We start from the raw sequence: 24,986 nt of genomic DNA, 5'->3' as shown, positions 1-24,986 counted from the left end.
TTCTGGGCAGGCCCACCTGTGTGACCTTGGGCAAAATTTTTCTTCTCTGGCCTTAGAAGCCTATTTGTAAAGAAAGGGGCTTATTCCCCAGAGGCCTGAGGGCCCTCTGGGCAAGGGATCACCAAGAAGGGGTCCCAAAATTTCCCTGCTAGAGAGGCTCTGGGGGTGAGATTTCATTCAAATGAGGAGTTCTTTGTCTTTCCAAAGGGCTGTCAAATACACATTCCTTCTAAGGGCCTTCCTGGCTAAACTAAGCTAAGTGAATTGCCCACAGCCTGCATCATTCCATCTAGCTGAGTCTGAGCGGGAAGAAGGCAGTCTAATCAGCTGGGCGGCCTGAGGTCAGTTAGCCAACCTTTCAGAGTCTGGGGGTTTTGGTGCATAAAATGCCAATAATAATACCTCCTTCCTAGGGCTTAGGTGGAGATTAAGTGGGATCAGCCCCACACAGCCCCTCGCCGGGTGCCTTGTACGTGACAACCACTTACAGAACAGGAGAGTCCTTCCACTCTCAAGGTTATAATATTCACCTGTGCACGAGTGACTCAGCAGTTCAACAGGTGTTTTGTGCCAGACCCTGTGATCAAAGAATGAATAAGAAAGGGACCTTCCCTCTGGAACCTACTATAAAGGGATCCTCAAACCATGGCTGTGAGCCAGCTCCCACTTTCCAAATCAGCTTCCACTCCCTAGACCCTCCTCCAGGAGTTCCCCTCTTCCCATCCCTATGGGGGAGTTGTCTCCCCAGTGGCCTAGGATCTATTTGAATGCGTCTCTCCCACTCCTACCTGTCTAGAATTACAGCCTGATACTAAGTGCTTCGGAGAAGGCAATGGCACCCCACTCCAGTACTTTTGCCTGGAAAATCCCATGGATGGAAGAGGCTGATAGGCTGCAGTCCATGGGGTCGCTAAGAGTCAGACACGACTAAGTGACTTCACTTTCACTTTTCACTTTCATGCATTGGAGAAGGAAATGGCAACCCACTCCAGTGTTCTTGCTTGGAGAATCCTAGGGACGGGGGAGCCTGGTGGGCTGCCATCTATGGGGTCGCACAGAGTCGGACACCACTGAAGTGACTTAGTAGTAGTAGTAGTAGTAGTAGTAGTAAGTGCTTGGTGTTCAAAGTCAAGTCCACCTGTATTAAAATCTCAGTCCTGCTACTCACCATATGACCTTAGGTAAGTGGTTCACAACTGGACATGATTTTGCCCCACAGGGGACACTGGCACTGTCTGAAGATATTTTTGATTGTCATAACTGGGGGCAGAGGTAGATAGAGGGCCAGAGAGGCAGCAAAATATCCCACAGTGCCCAGACCCTTCCCCACCCAATAAAGAATTATCAGGCCCAAAATGTCAGTAGTGCAAACTTTGAGAATCCCTGCCTTAAAGGAATAATTTAATCTCCCTGGGCTTCAGTTTGCTCATCTATAAAATAGGGCTAATAACAGTACTCACCATGTAAAGCTACTGTATAGGTTCAACATAGTAATTCGGATACCTAGTGCCTAATAATAGTAGGTACTCCACAGTCCTCCCCACATGAATCGTTATTACTATGCCCCTCAAAGCCCTCCTCATTTCACCCTTCTGCTGAGCCCACTGTTTAACTTGCTGCCTCTGACTCCTTCCTTGCAGGTCTCAAGGCCTCCCTTCTCTCCTTGAGCCCAGCCTTTTCAAGCAGTCAGATTCCCTCCCGCAGGTCTCCATCCCTGAGCCAGGTGGCTGCCTCCATCTCCCTCTTCTCCAGTCCTGCCTTTGCTCCCACACTTTCCCACCTCACCTCTAGTGTCTCCCTGCTCAGCTGAGCTGTGTACCCTCCTCAGCTCTTTCCCACTTCAGCTCCTCTGTACAGAATTCCTCCCAGCACCAGTCCACCCCAACTCCTCCCACACGTCCCATCAAAGTGGCATGAGATAGTGAAGGAATCCTGGTCCAGGCCACCTCTTCCATGTTCTGGCCTCGGCCTAGTAATGTCTAGTTTGGGGAAAGTCAGCCTCAGCAGTAAAACAGGGAAATGATCCCCAGCCCATAAGGTGGTTTTGTGGACCAGATTGAGAATGTTTGTGAAAATATACTAAAGAGTGTCAAAGTGTCAGTTACCCAGTTTGTTGAGCAGTATCCTACGTGCGTGCATGCGTGCACGCTAGGTCGCTTCAGTCGTGTCCGACTCTTTGTGACCCTCCAGACTACAGCCCGAAAGGCTCCTCTGTCCATAGGATTCTCCAGGCAAGAATACTGGAGTGGGTTGCCATGCCCTCCTCTAGGGGATCTTCACCAGGATTGAACCTGTATCTCTTGTGACTCTCGCATTGGCAGGCAGATTCTTTAACACTAAGCCACTGGGGAAGCCCCAACAAACTATAATTTTGTCTTTTATTTATGAGCCATCTCCTTCCACTTGGATGTCAGCTACATGAGGGTTGGGATTTTGATCTGTTTTATTCACCGCTGTCTCCCTAGTGTCTAGAGCAGTGCCTGGCACACAGTGGATATTCAATAAATCTTTGTTGGATGAGGGAATTCACTGTGGGCATAAGGCACTTCTGTAAAGCCTGAAATCTACCTCCTCCAAGAAGCCTCCCTTTAAATGCATGTTACTTAAACATGGCAGCATCCCCATGTTATAGACAAGGAAACAGGCTGAAAGAAAAGATACAACTTGCCCAAAGTCAGTCAACTGGGAAGTGGCAGGGCCAGATGCATTTGTTCATTTAAGGAACACTGAGCACCTCCTGAATGCAGGCACTGGGCCAAGTGTTAGGGACACAGATGTCCAGGATGCCATGGGAAAGAGGAGGGTCCCCTCCCCAAGGTCATTGGTCTTCAAGACAAGTGTCTCTTCCACTGCCCAACAATTGTATTCTGATAGTTGGACCTTTGCACTCAACAACTATATTCTAATATCACTTACAGATGTTCCAACTTCCAGGCTTCTGGAACCCATTTGGAATTCATTATCCAGTTCAGGGTTCTATGCTGCTCTTTAACTGCTCGTGCTTGGTATCGCCTCTTCCTGTTTTCCCTACTGGTGGACAACTCCCTAGACAGCAAACATGTTAGCTCAACCCTCATTTCTTTGATAGCCACTCTGCCCCTGTTATAGATGAGGAAGCTGAGGCCCGGAGAATTCAGCAGCAGACCTGTCATCACCTGGCCAAGTGAGAGACAGGCTTGGAAACTGGTCTCCACCCAGACACAACTCTTGCCAACCCTTACCTCCAGCAGGCTCCGCTCCTCTGGACCTGGCCTTCCCTGCCTTCTGCTTTTGCTGGGACTGACCATCTACACCCTGGCAGGGGGAGAGCAGATGATGACATCTGGGATTCAGAGTTAGGCTTGAATATTTAGGGTAAAGGCCCACTTTGAAGTTCAGGTTTAGGATTGAGGCCATTGTGGTGGTGGTGAACCCTTTGGAAAGAGAGAAACTTAGGGTGAGAATCCCCTCTCCTTTTTCCTGTCTCTTTTCTCAAAGATGGGGAGGTGTGAGAGAGGAAGGGTTAAGTGTGATTTTGCGTCCCCAGCCAGGAGGGGAAGTCAGGCCAGGCCAGGCAGGGACTGGGTGGGGCAGAGGCCGGGGAGCCCTGTGGAGGGGGGCTGAGGCAGTGGGAACAGCCACTGTCCCTCACGTTTCACTGGCTCATTCACCCCCACCTCTGGTTCTGACTTGGGGAACACGAGAGGGAGAAACAAGGAAAGACTTTGTTTTGTCTGGGAAGCTGAAGGTGGGTGCCCCACCCTGAGGGAGGGGGCTGCAGGGAGGGGAACCATATCCCGGGTCCCCCAACTCTGAGTATCCTGGATGCTCACCACCCTGCCTAGTCAACCCCTGGAGATGGGAACCTGCCATCCCTCAGGGAGTGTTTCTCTCCCTGAACACTCAGAGTCCCTGCCTTAATCCTGCCCCAGCTCCAGAACAGAAGACCTGTCCAGCCCTGTTTCTCTTGTGTATCCTGATATCCTGGAGCTGTAGGAGTTAGCAACATAATTTAATTTCCCCAGTTCCTCACCAGAGAATAAGCTATGGGAGGCCCAGGGTCAGGGCAGGAAAGCACGTGGGTTCTGGAGCCTCAGCCTCTGCCACCTCTTAGGATGAGATGGTTGGTGGGGCCAGGACCTGGATGGGAGAGGGGAGTAGGAGGCTGATTAAAGGGGTCTCCCGTGAGTCCTGAGGATGAAGCTCCAGAGCCTGGGGTGGGGAAGCTCAGGGACTTGGATGATCCTGTTTTGTGAGAAGGCCTGGCCCCTCCCCAGAGCCAGTGGCAAAGCAGACCTGGCCAGAGAGGAATGTGGAGATAAGTGCAGTGCTGGCCCAGCAGTCAGCAAGGTTGTGGGTGTCTTTGCTGTCTCCACCCCCATCACCCCCCTTTTCTGGCTGAAACCAGGATAGAGACCCAACATTGGCTGTCCAGCCCCCAGCCCTGCTCCCCCTTTCAGGCCCCTTTGGGAACCACAAAAATTTGGGACCTGGTGTCCTGGCAATGTGATGAATGCATGCACAGTTCTGGTATCTGTTTTAAATTATCCATTAAAATAAGTACAGTCCTGGAAAAAAAAAATAAGTACAGTCCTGGGGTTGGTGGGGTGGGCTGGGCTGGGCTGAGGACTAGAAAGGGACCAAAGCTGGGAGGAACCTCAGGCAGGCTCTTTTTCCGACTGCTTAGGTCCAAAGGAAGGGGACGGGGTGGGCAGTACTTGGGTCCTATTCTTGACCTCCTCTGGGGCCTGGGGGTTGTTCTTTGGGTCTAAGATCCAGTGGTTGATTTCAAAAGGAGATTAACCTGGGGCAGAAGATAGGAAAAGAATGACCCCAAACTCTGGTCCCCACCCTGAATTTGAGGGTGTATAAGGAACTCAGGATCCAGAACTTTGTGGCAGCCCTCCCTCCAACCACCCCAGGGAACCCAGGCATATTTCCCCACCCCACTCTGGCATACTGAGATGCGGCTTTGAATGGACTGCCCACTCATGGAGGGGGGGCGGTAGGGGTGACTCACTATTACTATGGGGAGGAAAAGGGGGGCCAGTGGTGGAAGAGTGAGTCACCCTCATGGGCACCAGCCTCAACCTCCCCCCACTTTCCTGGATCTGCCTGCCTGGTGCCCTCCCTTGCTTTGTGCCTACTGCGCCTCTTCCCCCTGCCCTTTGCCCACCCAGCATCACCCCTTGGCTCTGCCCTATACCCACCCAGCCTGACCCCTTGGCTCTGCCCTTTACCGCTTCTAAGGCCAGAGGCAGTGGGAGCAAGCTTTCAGCTTGGATCTCTGAGCAGGTAGAGACCTAGAGACGAGCTTCAGGGAAGCCCCAGGCACGTGGGGGTGCCTGAGGGAGGGTGGGGCCCTACCCGGGGCAGTCGTCTCCCCTGCTCACCCCTCCCTCTCCCACCCCTGTGGTTAAGCGACGGCCCCTTTAAGAGAGTGGCCCCTCCTCCCATTCCCTAGACCTATTAGAGCCTTTGCCCAGGAGCCGGTGACTCAGAGTGTTCGCGGGAGCTCCGCATCCACACCGGCCAGCCCAGATCCCGAGGTCTGACAGCGCCCGGCCCAGATCCACAAGCCTGCCAGGAGCCAGCCGAGAGCCAGCCGGCCGGCGCGCTCCTACCCCAGCAGTCTCTGTCCTTCGGCCTGAGCCCCGCGTCCTTCCCGGGACCTCTGCCCCTCGGGCAGTGCTGCCACCCTGCCGGCCATGGAGACCCCGTCCCAGCGGCGCGCCACCCGCAGCGGGGCGCAGGCCAGCTCCACCCCGCTGTCACCCACCCGCATCACCCGGCTGCAGGAGAAGGAAGACCTACAGGAGCTCAATGACCGCTTGGCTGTCTACATCGACCGTGTGCGCTCGCTGGAAACGGAGAATGCAGGTCTGCGCCTTCGCATCACTGAGTCTGAGGAGGTGGTCAGCCGCGAGGTGTCTGGCATAAAGGCCGCCTACGAGGCCGAGCTGGGGGATGCCCGCAAGACCCTTGACTCGGTGGCCAAGGAGCGCGCCCGCCTGCAGCTGGAGCTGAGCAAAGTGCGAGAGGAGTTCAAGGAGCTCAAGGCACGGTGAGTGCCCCAGGTGGCGGCGTGGGGCCGGGAGGAGCAGCGAGGGCAGACGGACTGCCGCCCCTGCCCGGGCTCCAGGCGGTTGATAACTTTGCCCGTATAGTTTCCTCCCTCCCGGAACTGCCCCCAGCGAGTGCCTGGCAGTGCCAAGGGAAATTGTCAAGACAGGACTGAGAAGGGAGAGGTCTCTGGGAGAGGGTGGGGTATATAAGGAATGGCGGGGTTCATCAGGGCCAAGTAGGAGCTGGTGGCAGGCCCACATTCTGTCAGGGTGGGATTTGCCAGTTATTTGGGGCCTGGGAGAGGGCCTTGAGCAAAGCCGAACTGGCCTTGCCAGGTCTAAGACATCTAGGCACCCAAGACACTTAGGAGTGGGTGAAGGGGTCCTGTTGGAACTTTCTTGGCAGCCTTGGCACCGTGCCAACTTTGCCCAGCCTGGCTCTGAGGACATGACTCCCACTAAAACAGAGCTCCTAGGCTGTTTAGGGAGGTGTCCAGTGGTGCCAGAGAGAGGTCACCAAAGCCGGGTGCCCGCCTTTTCCCCCTGCAGGGGCACGGCGATGGTCCCCACTGCCCAACCCTTTCCCAGGTTCCTGTTAAGAGTTTTGAAGTGCTCCTTTACTCCCTGCATGTCTGGGACTTCCCCTGGCCTCTGACAGGCCCACCGATCAGCTCCAGGAGAGCCGCTCCCCCGCAGCTCCCACAGCCCTTGGCCTGCTTGGCCCAGGAATGCAAGGGAGGGAGGGAGACCGAGGGCAGAGGCTCCCGGCTCAGGAAGTTGTGTTATGTATGCCCAGGTCTGTGCCTCCCCTTCCCCACCTCCACACCCTCACCCTCTCCCTGGAGTCTTCGGAGGAGGATATGGACTCTGTCCCTCCCTGCCTCCCTTCTTGGGGTGAGCCACTTTCATTTTCCCAGCCAAGCCTAGCAGCTTTTGCCCTGGTCGTCCTCTCAGCCACTGGGACTTTTTTTTTTTTGGTTATTGTTCTTTGCCTTATTAAACTACTGGAATACTGTGACATTTTTGAAATCCAGCCGTTGGAAGGCTCAGGCCCCTCCTACCTTACCCATCCCTGCCCCACCCTACCGCACCCTACTAGTCTCCTCCCTCTTTTCTAAAAAGGCCTTTGGAGCTGGGAAGTTTAGGCCCTCTTCAGCTCCCCACGGATTTGTTTTCTGTGAAGACCTCAGCCAGAGAGCACTGAAGGTGCTTGGAGATCCCTGGTTGAGGCTGTAATGGTTTGTCCCCTTCTTCCCCTTTGCGTTGTCTTCTCCAGGCTCATGCTCTTCTCAGAAGCGCTGTGTATTGGCCAGTCTTTATACCCCTTCGCTAGCCCCCAGCCCTGGCACGGTGGGTGTGGCAGATATATCATCCCCTAGTGAAGAGTAGGTGGAAATGGTGTCGGCAGGCAGGTGACTCTCCCCCGCCCCCGCCACCCTCAAGCCCAGGCTTGGTGGGTGTCAGTTCCCCGATCAGACCAGGGATCCAAAGCCAGGAATCCTAACCATTAGGCCACCAGGGAACTCAGAGTGACTATTTCTGTTGAAAGGGATCATTCCTGTCGTTGTCCACTGGTGATATGAATAACTTAGTTAACAGGGCAGATAAGAGGCAAGCTAGGGGAGTCCCAGAGGATTAGTGTTCTAAACTAGTTTACCCAGCTACCAAACTACTACCTTGCACGTCCCTGCCAAGGGCATTCTTAGCAGGTCTTTTTCTGGGGAAGGTGTTGATCAGGGAACAGAAAGAGTGGAGTCTACGGTCTCTCGCTAACCCAGCCACGCCAGTCCGTCTCTGCCCCCTGGTGCAGCTGTCCCGGTCTGGGACACCAGGCGGGTGTGCGCACACGTGGGACAGGGCCGGGGGTGGTGTGTGTACTTGTTATATTTAGCTGCCTGCCTCTCCTCTCCCCCACTGATCCTGGCTGGGGGTGCTGGGCTTCCGGAAGAGGTGGGGTGGTTTTGCACACCTGGATCCTAGGCTGATAGGAGGCTGGGTGGAGACCAAGAGGACTCAGATTGGGGTTTCTGTCCCCTTCTATGTCCCCAGTGGGAGGAACAAGGATTTCTTGCTCCCTTTTGTGTCTGCTTTGCTCAGGGTGAGGTGAAGAATGGCACGAAGAATTTGGGAGAGGAAGAAAGGCATTGTCCTAACTCCTCCCACTAAAGCCTAGAGAGAAGGTGTTGTCTGGTTTAATGTTTAATTAGAGCTCAGAGTTCAGGGCCAGGCTTTGGGTTGGGATGCAGAGCTATCTGTAAGATCTTGTGGTGACTCCTGGCCCAGCCTGGGTACCTTGACCACACCCAGGGCTTTGGGGCCCCCTCTCATCAGGCTGGGTTACAGGCTCCAAGCAGAAACACTGCTCCTGCCCACAAACACAGACTCACATCCTTTATTTTGGAGCCCAGGGGTTTTGAACACCTACTCGCGGGAAGAAAGAGGAGGTTAAAAGCATCAGGGAAGGCCGGCCTGGGGTCGAGGCTTGGAGCTAGGCCCCATCCCAGTCAGGACAGCTGGGTGGATGACTCAGATACTGCCCCCCTCCCTCCCACCCCAGTGGCTTTGCAAGAGACAGGGTGGAGACAGCAGATGTCTTACAGGGAGGGGTGGGGGCCTGAGTGTCTGCATCCCTGCTCCCCGCTCCCCACTGCATCCTGGGAGCCTTTTCTGCCTCCTTCCTTAGTTGGTGGTCTGGAACCAGGGCTCCTGACAGACCGTGCACACAGGTAGTTCTAGAGCAGAGTCCAGAGTTACGGGCTTGGGCTGCGGGTTGGTGGCAGGGTCTGTGTCTTCCCAAACGGAACTGGTAGAGGAAGGCTGAGTCAGAAGTGGGGAGATCCCAGACCCACAAAGCAGAAGTATCCCTTCCCCCCGAACAAGGCCTTGGGTGCCCGACAACTTCCTGAATTGCCCGCCTTACATGATGGCCTCAGTCAGGACACGCGGGGACCTGCAGCCCCAGGTTCTTCCAAGCTCTCATCAGGATAAGAACAGGGAAAACCAGAGAGGTGCGAAGGCTTGTCCTGTGTCACACAGCCAATGAGTGACAGGCCCGGACTTGAGCACGCGTCTTCTGACTCTCATTTTGAGTGCTCCTACCGTTAAACCTTGGGCTTCCCAAGTGGCGCTAGTGGTAAAGGATTCGCCTGCCAATGTGGGAGACCTAAGAGATGGGAGTTCGATTCCTGGGTTGGGAAGATCCCCTGGAGGAGGGCATGGCAACCCACTCCAGTATTCTTGCCTGGAGAATCCCCATGGACAGAGGAGCCTGGGGGCTACAGTCCATAAGGCTGCATGACAGAAGTGACTTAGCATGCACACACACACATCATTACACCTCACTTCTCTAGCTTCGGGGACAGGTTGGAGGATGTGGAAGGAGGGTTGGGGTGACTGAAGTGCACCCCTGCACTCTGGAGATTCTGCTCTGAGGCCAGGGTTGCCTTAATGTTCTGCCGTCCTGCAGGGCCTGTTATCACTTGATCAACAGCCTTTGCCACAGCCCATACCTGGAAAGACCCAGGACCCTTCCAGGCCCTGAATCATGAGCTGTGAGAGGCTGGTAACTCCTGTCTTGAGACTGTCTTGGGACTTGTCATGGGAATTGCCTCCCTGGATGTGTAAGAAAGTGTGCCCTTTGGCAGATATATAAGGATAGCGGGGATGCTGGCCTTTGAGGATGCTGCGTGTGCTGCTGTTGTCATTTCTCCACGCTACCCCTCACCCTGAAGTCCACATTCTTATTCAAATGGAAAGAAGAAAGTACAGTTAACCCCAGGGGCTGAGCTGTAAGTGCTTGAGGAGACCAAGAGAAACAAGAAAGACTGTAATTCCTGCTAAGGTGCTGATGGCCTTCCCAAGATTGATGCCCTGTCCCTGGCACATCCCCTGGCCTCCAGGGATCTGAGGCTTACTCTTGCATGGAATGTGCCCATTGTCTGCACTCCCAGGCCCATCCCCAGTGATTCAGTAGCTCAGTGTCAGGGCTGAAGGCAGGGACAGCTGGGGGGACAACTGGGAGGAGATGGCTTTACCTACCCACTGTGCCCCCTGCTCCCCTGTGCCCTCCTCCCCCCACCCCCCAGTCTCCCTCCTCCCCAGCCCCTGACCACCTTTAGCAGCTCCAACAGCCAGGACCAGGTCTGGCCCAGAGGTCCAGGGCAGTTCATTCCATTCTTACCTCCCTGGCCCCTCGAACCCCGGCTCCTGAACTGAAGATGACACAGGCTAAGCTCTAATATTCTTGGAGATGCCGGGGAAAGAGGTTCTGTGGGGGATGGTGCAGGGTCTCCTGTCATTTAACAAAAGGCAAGGTGATCTACCAACAAACTGACAGGTAGTGTGAGGCAGTGAAAATAGCCCTGGCCTTCGGTGTCCTTAGTTCCAGGCTTAGCCCTGCCTCTGAACTGCTGTGTGACCTTGAAGAATTCACCCTCCACCTCTGGATTTCCCTAGCTGTAAAAGAAAGGGGTTAGGGCGGAAGATCTCCAGAGATGCCTCCAGTTCCGAAGTAGTACCATGACCCACAAAGTGTGAAAACAGTTCTCTAAAATACCAAGCTATGCATATAAAAATCAGGTATAATTAATGTGAAAATAGTTAATAGCCAATGCTATTCTCAATAGAAATATTTCCCACAAGCTGTGGAATTAAAAGTACTAACACCCTCCTCTCTTTTTCCAAGAAAGTTTGTGAAAAACAGGTTATTATTATGACATTACACTCTTGGCTTAGACTTTGTTTTTATTACTAGTAGGAAAGGACACTATATTTTGAGCATACCTCCCTTGAGGCTGTACCATGCAGGAGAGTCCCATGGACCTGTGCTGGAGAAGAAGTGGAGGCTCTGGGGCAGGCAGGACTCTTACCTTAGTGCTGGCTGGGATTAGACAGCATGGCCCGGAATCAGAGGGAGGTGCAGGGTGACCTTGAACTGCCCACCTTCTACTCTTCCTGCCCCATTCTGGCTCCCCCAGCCTGAGGCTGGGCTGTGAGGAGGTCTTGTCCCTTAACACTCAAGGAAGGGGATAGTTTGGGAAGGAGGTGGGGCAGAGTAGGGGGCCACGCTCCCCTGTCCTTTTGTGAGGAAGCCTGAATCCTGCCTGTCGAAACCAGGAATAATTCTGGCCGAAATCCCAGGCCCAGCAGAGGAGCTGAGTCACGGTAGAGGGCAGAGTAGAGAGTGGACGGGAGACCCTGAATTGTCCAGTCAGAGAAAGAAAGACTGAGGGACGGCCTTTTTTGAAAACTACTTTTCTGAGTGGCAGGAAGGAGGAGGAGGATCTGAATCAGATGGGGGACAGATGGAGGGGAACAATACAGGAATCCCTTTCGGGACTGGCTCAGGGAAGTAAGAGACCCTTGATTTCCAGGAGCACAGTCCCTGGCAGTTCAAAGGGGGATGTTTGGGATTGCCAAGGCACCCCCCCCTTCCTCCTCCCGAAGCTCTGATGACACTGCCACCCTCTGCTGGCTGGGAGACAGCGTTGCATCTTCCAAGGCTGGAGCTGGAATGCAGCGCGACCAGAACTGCTAGGTCCTCCCCAACTTCCTTTCTCCATCTTGGGGTGCGGCTCCCACTTTCTCCCTGCTGTTGTCAGGGTTAATAACCGTGAGCCACCAGATGGAAGGTTAATACATCCTAAGAAGGGACAACTGAATCGCTTTCTTGTAGGGATCCCCTGCATGTCCCGCCTGTTGGCCAGTGGCCTCCCTCCCTCCCACACCCAGGACCTCCTACCTCTTCCTAGGCCATCCTTCTCCCCTCCAGGCCCCGACTTCTTTTGGTCTGTTCCAGGCCTTGGCCTGCATTTTTATGACAACACAGGAATGATTTCTGGAGAGACAGGCCAGGAAGAAGGAAAGTGGAGTTTGGCAGGAGGGAGCGGTTAGTCAGGAAGCCTGCCGCCTGTTGTCCAGGACCCCAGCGCACCGACCTCGGACTGCAGGCCTCTCCCGCTGCTGCACAATGCCACGTTGATACACCCAGCAGCTGTGACTCAGGGCTGGCCCTGTGCCAGGCCCAGCAACTCTGCTGGAGTTGCGTCTGAACATGTCAACAGGCCTCCTGTCCCCCTTCTCAGCGCCAGCCAGTTCCCCCATCCCAACCCTCCCTTTGCTTGGAATTAAGAGCTGGCTTTGTCTGGGGTGAGGACAGCTGGGAGCCTAGCGGCTCTGGAAGGGGATCCAAGGGCCCTTGGACCCTGAGCATATGTGGTGGGTGTCACGCCCAAGGGAGGCGTGGGGAAGCAGAGCCATGCCTGCTGTGGGTGATGTGCCTGGGCGGGAGGGTCAGGGGTCCGGGGGTCCGTACTGGGATCCTCCCATGTACTTTCCAGGTGTAAGACATTCAGACCTTGCACAGGGTGGCATCTGGGGAAGGTTCAAGGGGCTTCTCAGTCCCTAGAACACCAGCCCCTCTCAGTTTCTCTCCTTAAGGTCTCCTTTCCAGAGAGGGCTGGTGCCTTGAAAGCCAGAGTGCGGAACCGAATGTCCCAGCCCTTCCACATCCTGCCCATACCTGAGAGCAATGGCAGGCCCACAGACCAGCCGAGAAACCCAACAGTGGTTCCTTTTGGGAGAGGGAACTGCGGAACCTCGTGGCCCCACACACAGCTGTGAGGGCTCTTTCGCTAGGTCTCTGTGTCATCACTTGGGTCCTAGGGCGACTCCTGGCCATTGAGCAGAAGCCCAAGTGTCTCGCGGGCTCTCTTCCTGGGTGTTTCTGCCTACTTTCTGCGCGCCCTGCATGCGTCATGCAATTTTCTGAGCCGGTCTCCATCTGCTCCGAGTGTCCTCAGGTGACCGGGTGGGCAGGGTTTTAGGGTCTGAGCCTACTCTTCTGCAGGTCTCAGTTTCCCCACCTGTAAAAGGGCAGGAATTGTTCTAGAAGGAGGTTCCCCCTTAGAAACCTTGAGCATATGAATCTTCTGGCCTTAGGGCATTTGGGGACAAACAGAAAAAGCCCCGAGACACACTTATAACTGGAAAGAGAATAAACCAGCAGGTAAAACAACAGCTGAGCGGACTTGGAAGAGGAGAGAGAGGTGTGGCTGGGTCTGGAGGCACAGGGCTGAGGCAGGGCTCAAACGAAGGAGGCAGGTGTGGATTTGGACAGGTGGAGGGAGGGAAGAATACGTTGCAGTGGGAGGAGTTGCTGGAACAAAATGAAGAGTGGTAGGAACGAGGGGGCCCGGCGTGGGGTGGCCACAGGAGAGACCCCATCACCTGGCAGGGAGTCAGCCTGGGAAGAGGTCTAGACGTCTGGGAGGAGAGGGGAGGGCTGGGACTCAATGCTGCACACCCAGCCCTGCTTTGCCCTGCCCGGCCACAGGGGGCTCCGTTTTTAGTGAGGCAGGAAATGCCAGGGGCTCGGGATCTCCGTGCTCCTGCCTCCCCTCCCCCCTCTTCTCCGCCCATCGATGGGGAACTCCGAGGGCTGGTGAGCCTGGGGCGTGGTCAGCGAGGGGACTGGGGCGGGTCTGAGGGAGCCCGGGCGGACTGGCCCGGCTCTTCCACTGCCCCTGTGGCCATCTGCCCCGCCCACTGGTTATTTTTAGCCCCAGCCTGCTGTCTCTGCTCGCCTCGTGTTCCTCAGCCCAGCGGAGGAAATGGGGGCCTTTCCCTCCGGGCCTAGCAAGTTGCTCCCAGCAACCGGGCCCAAACAGGCCTGTGGCCGCCCTGGCTTCCATATCTGGCATCCGAGCTGGGCTGAGGAGGCTGACTCAGCCGGCAGGTCAGCGCCTGGCACAGTGCCCACGCAGCCCCTTTACTGCGCCAGGCGCCTTGCTTCCCCCCACCCCCACCCCCGTCCAAGAAGCCCCTAGAGTCCTGCCCTGCAGTGGCCCTGAAGCCCGGCTCCCCTATCACTCCAGCCTAATAGCGCCCCAGCCTGGGAGCACGCAAGCCCGCTCCCAGCTCTCGTGCGTAGGCTTTAGCCTTTTCCTCTCTGCTCTCCTGCCCTGCCCCACCCAACTTTTCCCGCCTTGTGCGATCGGATTTGCCAACCTGGGAAGAGTTTAGAAACAGGATGCCCAGCCCTTCTTGTCTCAGGAGCCCACTGGGATGAACCCACTCCAGTGCTGGAGGAGCCTGGCGGATGGGAGGGAAAGAGTGGGCTCCCTGTGGCGTGGCACGGAGGCCTGGGCAGGACGTGGGTACAGCCAGGGTCTCCCCTGTGAGCGCTAGAGGATTTCCTGACACCTGCCCGGGTATTGTCTGCTGGAGGATGAGTCACCTGTGGAGCCCCTGGGTCCCACCCTTCCCAGCTCCCCTTGCCTGCCCTACCCTGTTCTTCCTGCCAGCCCACTGTGGGGCAGCATGTGCCCCACTTTCCCATTGCTGGCCCGCAGTGGACTGGGGCACAGGCAGCACAGCCCCTTGGGTTGGACGCCTGGCCGGTGTCTGCTTGGAGTCCCTGTTAGGGCCGGGGACCCCGACTAAGGAAGCAATGTCATTTGGAGTTAGTGGACAGGCAAGACCGAGGAGGAGGCTGGGGAGGCGCTGGCTTCTGTGCCTTCCCCCCGCTGCAGCCGTCTCTTGCGGGGTGCGTGTGGCTCCCTGGCCACAGGGCTCCTGAGGTCTGAGTCATAAGCCCATGGGTGATAGCGGCTGCTTCCCCACAAAGGGGAGCTCCCGGAGCCTGACTGAAAAAACCACAAAGGCTCTTCCTTGCTTCCCTCTCTGCTCAAGTGGCTTCCCTCATCTGCGGGGTGTGTCTGGGTCCTTTCATTGCAACTCTTTTAAGTGCTAATCAGAGTCTCCAGGAGGGGAAGGAAAATCGCCCCCTTAATTTCTTTGCAGGGCGGGCGGGGGTGGTGGGGGGAAAGCCATCCAGCACCCATTCACACCTCTGCTCCCCACTTGCTGCAGGATCCCGGAGGCACCCTGGGCAGAGTTCTCTGAGCCTGTTTCCTCCATCACCTAGGACTAGCACCTGTCTCAGTGGGGAAGCTGTGGCGATTCAGTTAACACAGTCTTTAAGAGCAAAGAATCGGACACCGCTTGGTGGCTGAACAACAACCATAACGGGTACACAGTCAGTTCTGTTTGCTGTCCTTAGATGATTACTAGTATTAGTCTATTAGTATTAATATTAGTTTAATAGTATTAGTATTAGTACCACCCCACCTCTGGGAGCAGCCCTAACTGAAGAGGCTAGATTGAAGGACAAAATCCTGCAGTTGTCAGGCTGTGAGCCCCCGAGGCCAGGGACCACGCAGCTGCATTTTCCTGTGTCAGCGTCTGCCTGGCACTCTCACAGCAAAGGTATTTCCAAGGAGAACTTCTGAAGTTTCTCCTCTGGGTCTGAGGAGGCCGTGGAGGTGGGACTAGGGAAGAGACACCCTTGAGATGTCTTTTGAAAGCGTCATGGTGCTCCGTCCTGCTGCTCCCAGCTCGGGCTGGCTGGATCAGGAGTCCTGTCTCCTGCTGGCTCGGTTCTCTCTAGACCTGTGGCTAAGTAGGAGGAAGAGCAGGGGGAGGAGTCCTGATCAGCAGCCAGAATCAACTGTGACTCTGCCTGGGTCCCCGGAGCTGCATGCTTTGTTTGACATGGGGTCACTCACCTTCCTCCTCCGTGCCTCAGTTTCCTCATCTGTAAAAGGAGGGGGTTAAGGCAAACCTATGCGAAGCTCCTCCCAGTTCTCTAAGTTCTGAGAGCCTCCCAGCCGTTAGCCTGCCGGGCAGGGAGGCCTGTTCTGGGAAGTCCCTGCCAGCCTTGGAGTCGGCCCAAGGAGCTCGGAATCTTTGTCTGCCGTGTCGCTTCACTTTACCAGCGGTTTTTCTTCTTCTTCTTTCCTCCCCCTGCAGCTGCCTCTGCTTCGGAAAAGTTCTGAAGTCATGGAAAGTTGGGGCTGTGCTCCCAGCCAGGGGCTGGGCCGGATGGCAGCCAAAACCTGAGCTGGGTTTTGACTTTATTTTTAGCTTTTCTGGCTAAGACGGAGGAGGGGAGAGCTCCTTCAGGTCTGGAAGGGCCTCTTTTCACAGGAGACAGACACACTTGCTCTAAACAGCTTGTTCTGAAATGTGGCCAGAGGCCTGGACAGAGCAAGGCTGGGGGTGCTCCCCCGAGATCTTCACGTCCTTCCCCTGCCTGTCTGGGTGGCATTCTCCTTCTCACAGTGGAGCCCAGTTGGAGGGGAGGTGACTTCTGATTGAAGACTTATGAGCTAGTGGCAGGAACACACTGCCTCAGTCTTGGGCCCTCCGTCCAGGTCCAGAGCTTCTCCTGCTGGGCCTTCTTCATCCTTCTTCACACTGAATTGCTGGGGCTCCTGGAGCCGAGGGCTTGGTGGCAGGAGAAAAATGTTGGCAGGGCCACTTCTCTCCTTGCCAGGATAGATTTCTTTCTCCCCCTGCCCACATTTGCTTTTCTTTTTTTCCATCTGCCCAAGTGGGTTCATGCTTGAAGTCTGATGAGTCGCAGATGGCAGCTGGGACTAGGCCCCTGGGCTCTTTCCTTCCACTCCCTGGGTCTAGTGCTTTCTCTCCCCACACATCGGTGAAGGGATCCTTACAACTGGGAAGTTCTTGCATTCCCCAGAGGTCTTTAAGAAAATAGGATCCCTCTGTCTCTCCAGGTCACTATCCAGCAGAAATAATCAGGGGCCCGGAAAGGGAAGGAAGGTGGCAGAGGCCACCTCCTGTTTGAACTGGTTCTAGTTAAAGCTTTACCCAGTTTGAGGAGTGTGGAGGTTCAAGGCTGGAGCCCAAATGGACCTGGAGGCCTGGGGTCACATCTGGGGCCAGATGCTGGGCTTGTGGTTGATAGGTTCTGATGAGGCCCAGAGAGAGGGAAGGCTGGAACCCTTGTGCTCTGCCCCATCAGGGGACCCAGACTGGGTCTGAGAAAGGGAATGGTCAATACAATGCCTGCTAGTCTTCATTCCAGGTCTCCCTGAGCTTTAACCAAACTTTCCCTCCCAGCAGTCCCTGGTGTGTAAAGGGACTAGGGGAAGTGACTGACACTTCTAGCACTCAAACTGATAAGCGTCAGGGACACTCAGACCCCAGGGCTAGGAGTCTGGCTGTCTGGATCCCTGCAGAGGAGGAGGCTGGGCTGAATGGAAGGTGGGTGGAGTCAGGGGGAGAAGGTTAAGGCCCTATGTGGGAAGGGGCAGGAGACAAAGGTGGTTCTGTCTCTTTGGGAAGGAATGGGAGGGGAGAGAGGGAAAAGCATTCATCTCACGGGATCGAGCTTTGCCCTTGGCCCCAGGCACGTTCCTGAGCACTGAGTCATGGGAAGGGTGGAGAAGCAGGAAAGGGGTTTTGGGGGCCTTGGGAGAAGTGGGAATCCAGCCCCAGAGGCGGGCAGCCGCAAACCAGACCCAAGGCTGCCCTCTCCTGGCAGCTTGGGGGATAGCAGAACCAGGTACTGTGGCTGACCTCCCAGGACTTCTCACTCTCCCTGGGGGACCTGACTCTGTCTAGGGATACAGACTTCTCTTAAAGCCACTCTTCTCTGGCTTCTTTAGCAATTCCAAGAAGGAGGGAGACCTGATGGCCGCCCAGGCCCGGCTCAAGGACCTGGAGGCTCTGCTCAACTCCAAGGAGGCCGCGCTGAGCACTGCTCTCAGCGAGAAGCGCACGCTGGAGGGCGAGCTGCATGACCTGCGGGGGCAAGTGGCCAAGGTGAGGCCCACCCGAGACCCAGCTGACACTCGTCCCTGCTCCCCGCCCAAACGCACACTCACTGCTCCCTCCAGGCATTCTCAGGAGTCGCCTGGTCTGTCCTGTCCCACAGCATCAGAGCCATTCCTGTACCCAGCGTTGCTGCATCCATCCAGAGTACAGTGCTTCCTCCTTTGCTGCCCACGGTGTCTAGCACCATGAATTTAAAAGAATCCACAAGCCATTTCCATCTCACTTTGAGATGAATTGTGCCTGGCCCTGGAGCCCTCCCGTGTGGCCTTGCTATAGACAGCCGTGACCTCTCTGGAAGATCAGAGAAGAGTGTAGACTGTCCACAGAGCCCTAGTTGGGAGCTGATGGTTGATCATATATGGACATATGTTTTTAATGTATACGATGGTCTTTACTTTCAAACACTTTGCTCTCCATTCCAGCTTCTAGTCTCATGTTAAAAGCTAGAGAGCAGAATCAAAGAAGCAGGCTTGTTCCCAGTCTCACCGCCACATCTACTCAGAGCAAGGTCAGGACTAGAGTCAGCCACCAAGCCTCTGTCCAGGGCTCTCTTCCCTGCTAGGCCTTGCCACCATAGTACACCCTGGAGAGACCAGAAGCCAGCAGTTTGGCCAGAAAATCAAGGCTGGGCCATTCTTCTCCCAGGCCCTGCCCCCAGCCCTTCCCAGCTGCACTGCCCAGCTTGTGCTTTCTAAGATGAAGATCTAAGAAAGGTGCACCCCTACTCAAGCTTCAGAGGATCTTTTCGTGGCAGTGAGGGTGCGATCCATGGATCCATGGCCCAGCCCCTGCCTTCCAGCCCAGCCACCTCTGCCATCACTCTGCCCCCAGGGCTCCATCCTTCGGCTTCAGCAGTACTGAGCCTTCCGAAGAGCCTGAAGTGCATGTGTGTGCTTTCGTACCTCTGCGCCCTTGCACTTGCTCCTGTCTGCCCACTCACCTGTCCTTCAGATCTCAGACTCCTGAGGGCTTCCTAAAGCCCCCCGCTACCACCCCAGGCACACTTTGGTCCCTTCCCTCGTGTTCCTTCTGTACTCTGGGCATATTTCCGTGGCTATAGCAAAATAACAGCTATAGAGAGAGGAGGCACTATCTATATTTTCATTAGCACAGCAACGATACAAGGTCATTACTGCAAAGGAGTAGATGCGTTATCACCTCTGTGGGCATCCAAGGGTCTTGCTCCCTTAGGCCTATTTCTCCACATATAAAGGGAGGTGCTGGACATGACCCCCTTCTCAGCTTCCTTCCAGCTCTGGTGTCCTATGACCCCTCTCCCTGACCTCTGTCCCCTTCCTCTCAGCTCGAGGCAGCCCTGGGCGAGGCCAAGAAGCAACTTCAGGATGAGATGCTGCGACGAGTGGATGCTGAGAACCGGCTGCAGACCCTGAAGGAGGAGCTGGACTTCCAGAAGAACATCTACAGCGAGGTGGGAACTGTGTCCTGCAGACCGGAGGACTGGGGCTGGGTGCTGAAAGATGTCAGAGCTGGGCTGGGGTATCAGCTGTGTGCAGAGCTCCCCTGCCAGGCTGGCTTGTACTAGTGATGGGGAGTCGGGGTGAGGGCTGGGGGGAGTGGTGGCCAGCCCCCAGGTTAAAGTGGAGCTCACAGTGACTTTGTTCCACGTTGGGATTGGGTTGGGAGCTCAGCCTCTTGGGCCTCATCCTCAAAGGACTAGCTCTGACTTTGGTCTCTGGGTCCACCCCTTCCAGGAGCTCCGTGAGACCAAACGCCGCCACGAGACGCGCCTGGTGGAGATTGACAATGGGAAGCAGCGAGAGTTTGAGAGCCGGCTGGCGGATGCCCTGCAGGAGCTGCGGGCCCAGCACGAGGACCAGGTGGAGCAGTACAAGAAGGAACTGGAGAAGACCTATTCGGCCAAGGTGCTCCTTCTCCCGGGTTCCCGTGCTGCCTCTGTCGCCAGCAGCCCTCCCCGCTGCCCTCCCCGAGATGTCCTGTGGGAGATCAGGCGGATGGGGGCCCAGATTGCCCCGGACCTCGGGCTGCAGCAGCGATGTCCTTCTTGGGTCCCTGCCTCCTTCCTGGTCGGTCCCTGCAGCTCTAACCCTGTGTCCTCTCTGCCAGCTGGATAATGCCAGGCAGTCCGCGGAGAGGAACAGCAACCTGGTGGGGGCCGCCCACGAGGAGCTGCAGCAGTCCCGCATCCGCATCGACAGCCTCTCGGCCCAGCTCAGCCAGCTCCAGAAGCAGGTGCTGCCTCCCCGCCCCCCCCCACCACCGCCACTGCCCACTGCCTCCCCCTTGCCCCCTCCCCCACTGCCCCTCCCCTCCCCACAGGGGAGGGCGCAGAATATGCCCCCGGAGCGTAGACTGAGTAAGAAGCCCGGGATTTGGAGTCACATGACCTGTTTGCTGGTCCAGGACTACCTCTTATCTCTTGATATCTACCTGCTTGACCTTCACTTCTCAGAGCCTAGGTTTTTCCCGTTTGAATATAGAGACCATTCCCGTCCTCCCTAACTCTTAGATCTGCCACAAGACTCAGCGTGAGGTGTTAAAAGTGGAAAGGAAAAGAGTGAAAGTGTTAGTCACTCAGTCATGTTTGACTCTCTGCGACCCCACAGATTGTAGCCTGCCAGGCTCCTCTGTCCATGGGGTTTCCCAGGCAAGAATACTGGAGAATGGGTAGCCATTCCCTTCTCCAGGGGATCTTCCCGACCCAAGGACTGAACCGGGGTCTCCTGCATTGCAGGCATAGTGAGGTGTTAACAGCATCAATATTGTAGCTGGCTGTGCCATTTGTGGCAGAGGAGATAGGTTCTAGCCTCAGATTAAGAGATTTCAGTCGAATGTTGAGAAGGACTCCCCAGTTGCCAGCCAGCCACAGCCACATTAGAGCCCATGAAAGGCTCTGATGGGAACCTGAAGACAGGGGTGGTGGGGGTGGTGTGTGCCCGGGGGGGTGCCCCTACCCCTATCCCTTACCTCTCCATACTCGGGGACCTTCAGAGCTCACCAGACCCCCATTCCCCCTCACCCAGCTGGCAGCTAAGGAAGCGAAGCTGCGGGACCTGGAGGACTCGTTGGCCCGTGAACGCGACACCAGCCGGCGGCTGCTGGCAGACAAGGAGCGGGAGATGGCGGAAATGCGGGCAAGGATGCAACAGCAGCTGGACGAGTACCAGGAGCTTCTGGACATCAAGCTGGCCCTGGACATGGAGATCCACGCCTACCGCAAGCTCCTGGAGGGCGAGGAGGAGAGGTGGGCTCCGGGGGAGGCAGGGAGCGGCTGCTGCCTCCTGCCTGCCTGCCACCCGCCTTGACGAGGCCCCCTCACCCTGCCCCCCCTCCACAGGCTCCGCCTGTCCCCTAGTCCCACCTCGCAGCGCAGCCGAGGCCGGGCCTCCTCCCACTCGTCCCAGACACAGAGTGGGAGCAGCGTCACCAAAAAGCGCAAGCTGGAGTCCACCGAGAGCCGGAGCAGCTTCTCCCAGCATGCTCGCACCAGCGGGCGCGTGGCCGTGGAGGAGGTGGACGAGGAAGGCAAGTTCGTGCGCCTGCGCAACAAGTCCAACGAGGTAGGCCTCCCAGGTCGGGTTAGGGAGAAGACCTGGAAGGTGAAGGGATGGAGTTTGCGGGGAGGGCTGTTCCTCACATCAGACCAGGGCAAGTGTGGGTATCTCCTCCAGTCCTGGCCCCAGGACTCATCAGTGCAGTGAGACCTTCTTGGGCAATGTATTTAACCTCTTCTAGCATCGTCATCTGCAGAACAGGCATGAACAATAGTCCCTAACTTTTGAGTTCTTGGGAAGGTGAAAGGACTGAGTGGGTCTGGTACAGCCTAAGTGCCTGTAGACGTAGCTGTTATTGATCCTTGAGCGGGGAGAGCCGTGAGGGGAGGAATAGAAGGTGATAAACCCTCTAAGAGCCTGAAGGAGCCTCTCTCACCTGCCCCTTACCTCCTGGGCAGGACCAGTCCATGGGCAACTGGCAGATCAAGCGCCAGAATGGAGATGACCCCCTGCTGACCTACCGCTTCCCACCAAAGTTCACTCTGAAGGCCGGGCAGGTGGTGACGGTGAGTGGCCAGGTGTTTGGGGTGGCCTCGGGTGGGGATGGGCTGGCCTGAGGCTAGGGGTGCCAGCGCGTGAGCGCCCTTCTCTACTGAATTCTCCCTCCCCCAGATCTGGGCTGCAGGAGCTGGGGCCACCCACAGCCCCCCTACTGACTTGGTGTGGAAGGCCCAGAACACCTGGGGCTGCGGAAACAGCCTGCGTACAGCTCTCATCAACTCCACTGGGGAAGTGAGTATGCTGCGGGCTGGCCTCTCACTGGACGAGGCCTCCCCCGTGGCCAGAGTTGGAGGCAGCTGCCCCCACCCCAGTTCAGGGCCGCTTTCTCCCAGGCCCCAAACTCTCCACCCAGAGATAGCTCCCCTAGCAGCAGGAGGGGTGGGGGTTAGACAGTGAGCATGGTTAAGGGCAGATCACGCTCCTATCCAGAGACCTTGCGCATGCCCCTGGAGTAGAAACAAGTTTCTTACCTCCAGCGCCTTGGAGGACAGAGCTAGTGGCAGCCGGGACAGGGGGCAGAACGCGAGCAGGCTCCTGGAGGCTGCTGGGGTGGGCATGCTGCACACCCCTTCTCCGACCCGCAGCCCCTAACCCTCGGCCTTGTCCTGTGTCTGCGGCAGGAGGTGGCCATGCGCAAGCTGGTGCGCTCAGTGACCGTGGTCGAGGACGACGACGATGAGGATGGAGACGATCTGCTCCATCACCACCACGTGAGTGGCAGCCGCCGCTGAGGCCCAGCCCACGCCAGGGCACGCAGCCAGGCCTGGGGACACCCTCACCCTGGCCTCCCCCTGCCAGAAAGTCTTTTCATTAAAGAACATTTTGGAACTTCACTCGCTGCCCTGGCTTTTCTTCTCTCTCCTCCCTATACCTTGAACAGGGAACCCAGGTGTCTGGGTGCCCTACTCTGGTAAGGAAGGGAGTGGGAACTTCTGATGCCAATGAGTCTTCCCATGGGAGCGGTGGACAAGAGTCTGGATTTATCCCCCAGGGCAGAGAAGGGAGGACAGACGTGGGGCCCACAGCCCTGCCTCTCTCCCCCCCACTTCTGTTGCATGCATCTCCTTTCTTGTCTCCTCCCCCTCCTAGTCACATGCATGGCCTCTCATTTCCCCCACTTTTCCTGGGAGAAGGGTCTCTCTCACCTACCCTCCTCCCCAGTTAATTTTGCATGCCTGCCGCTCTACAGGCTTGCTCACTCTCCTTTCCCTCTGAAGCTTAGAGTAGCTAAGACAAGAGTCAAAGACCCGGCTCCTGTTTCCTGACTGTCCCCAAGTCTTCTTGACCCTTCCCCCTGTCATGTCCTTCCCTTCCCCTCTTCCCAGCCCAGCCCCGACCCAACAAGCCCTATACCACCCACCAGTTAGGTTACTTAAGCGCAGAAGCCCGCCTTTCTGCCTGGACCCTGCCGGAGCGCGGAGCCTGGGTGTTGGGCCTGAGCGGTCAGTCCCAGACTCGCCGTCCGGCCTGAGCCTTGTCTCCCTCCTCAGGGCTCCCACGCAGGCAGCAGCTCGGGGGACCCCGCCGAGTACAACCTGCGCTCGCGCACCGTGCTGTGCGGGACTTGCGGGCAGCCCGCAGACAAGGCGTCTGCCAGCGGCTCGGGAGCCCAGGTGGGCGGATCCATCTCCTCTGGCTCCTCCGCCTCCAGTGTCACAGTCACTCGCAGCTACCGAAGTGTGGGGGGCAGTGGGGGTGGCAGCTTCGGGGACAGCCTGGTCACCCGCTCCTACCTCCTGGGCAACTCCAGACCCCGAACCCAGGTGAGTCAGCCCTCTGTCTCCAACCCCCGGCGGGCAGAGGACCCTAGTCCTCCAGGGTTAGGGCCAGGCTGCCCTGTGGGAGGGAGAGCCTTCTCTTCCGCAGCCCGGGGGAGTGGGAGCCTCCTCCCCGCAGCCCAAGATCCTAGAGGGTTGCCGCTCCTGCGTCCTGCCCCTCCTGTCTGAGCCCCAGATTGGAGGGCAGGGGCGGGGCTGGGTTAAGAGGGGAAGGGAGGGTTCGGCCCAGCACTGCCACTCACACCTCTCCCCATCTCTCTTCTCTCTTAGAGCCCCCAGAACTGCAGCATCATGTAACCTGGGACCTGCCAGGCAGGGGTGGGGGCGGAGGCCCATGCTTCTTCCTCACCTCATGCCCACCCCTGCCCTGCACCTCACGGGAAGGGGTTCGAAGCCAAAGAAAAATAGCCCTTTGTTTTTTCTTCTATGTTTTGTTTTTTGTTTTTCTAAGAGAAGTTATTTTCTACAGTGGTTTTTTACCGAAGGAAAAACATAAGCCAAAAAAAAAACGCGCGCATCTATCTCAATTCCCCCCCTTTTCTCCCTGCTTCCGAGAAACTCCGTATCTGCCTTAAAACCAAAGAGGGAGCCGAGGAGAGGGGCTGCTTTTACAAAGCCTCGTTTCTGCTTTTCTGCCCTGCCCGCCACCCCCATCCCGGGGACCCCGTGACATGGTGCCTGAGAGGCAGGTATGGAGTCTGCTCCGCCAGCCTCCAAGGGAGGAGGGCTGAGCCTCATCCCTGGGCCGGCCCCCATCGTTCCACGACCCCTGGCAGAGGCTCCTCCGCCTGCCTGCCCCGTCCCCTCCTCTCCCCAACCCCGGGGTGACTCGATTCTCCCAGGTCCCAGCTGCGTTTGCTTCTTCTGTATGTTATTTAGACAAGAGATGGGAATGAGGCGGGAGGTAGAGGAGGGGGAAGAAAGGTTAGTCTGAGCCTGCCTTCACCTAGCTTTAGAGCCAGGGGTGGGTTCTGCCCAGTCACTACTGGAGGTCGGTCAAGGTCACGTGGGTGTAGGGGATGAGGGAGAGGGAGGCCTACTAGGAAAGGGGAGAGCCTGCTGGGGCCCCACCGAAGGGGAGGAAGGCGAGGAAGTGTGGAGGGCTTGCGGCAGCGGGTTTCAGCAAACACTAAGGAGCCCCTTGCCTCCCGTTTCCCATCTGCACCCCTTCTCTCCTCCCTGAATCAATACACTAGTTGTTTCTATCCCTGGCTGCCGTGGTGTCTTTGTTGGTGGGTGTCCTTGTGTGTTTTCTGAGGGTCTGACACATGTCACTCGGTCACCTGCATCCTCACGCTGCCCAGCCTCCCCTGGGGAGACAAAGACTGGAGAGCTTCAGGTGCACAGCTGGGCACCCGTCGGTGGCTGCTGGGGAGATGCTCTGACATGAGCATTGCCCACCCAGGGTGGGGCTCTCTCCACGAGTCGCAGAGAGGCAGAGCCTGAGGGCAAGCATTTCCTTCCTGACTTCCTTCAACCAGCCAGCA

At 56.8% G+C, this 24,986-nt stretch overlaps 1 protein-coding gene across 2 annotated transcripts in view; it reads left to right on the top strand.

The window, feature by feature from the left end:
- Positions 1-24,704, top strand: part of LMNA (lamin A/C) — a 28,629-nt gene extending 3,925 nt beyond the window's left edge. For both annotated transcript variants that reach the window (XM_027530570.1, XM_027530558.1), the window contains exons 2-13: positions 5,444-6,043; positions 17,519-17,675; positions 18,991-19,116; positions 19,400-19,570; positions 19,773-19,898; positions 20,690-20,910; positions 21,004-21,226; positions 21,619-21,726; positions 21,833-21,952; positions 22,342-22,431; positions 23,212-23,484; positions 23,770-24,704. In XM_027530570.1, the coding sequence (XP_027386371.1) occupies positions 5,688-6,043; positions 17,519-17,675; positions 18,991-19,116; positions 19,400-19,570; positions 19,773-19,898; positions 20,690-20,910; positions 21,004-21,226; positions 21,619-21,726; positions 21,833-21,952; positions 22,342-22,431; positions 23,212-23,484; positions 23,770-23,796 (1,998 nt within the window). In that variant the 5' untranslated portion in view covers positions 5,444-5,687 and the 3' untranslated portion in view covers positions 23,797-24,704. The remainder of the gene's footprint in view (positions 1-5,443; positions 6,044-17,518; positions 17,676-18,990; positions 19,117-19,399; positions 19,571-19,772; positions 19,899-20,689; positions 20,911-21,003; positions 21,227-21,618; positions 21,727-21,832; positions 21,953-22,341; positions 22,432-23,211; positions 23,485-23,769) is intronic.
- The last annotated feature ends 282 nt before the right edge of the window (positions 24,705-24,986 follow it).

The sequence above is a fragment of the Bos indicus x Bos taurus genome, chromosome 3 (assembly GCF_003369695.1).
Source record: "Bos indicus x Bos taurus breed Angus x Brahman F1 hybrid chromosome 3, Bos_hybrid_MaternalHap_v2.0, whole genome shotgun sequence".
Classification (NCBI taxonomy): domain Eukaryota; kingdom Metazoa; phylum Chordata; class Mammalia; order Artiodactyla; family Bovidae; genus Bos; species Bos indicus x Bos taurus.
This window is presented reverse-complemented; position numbering and strand designations above follow the sequence as displayed.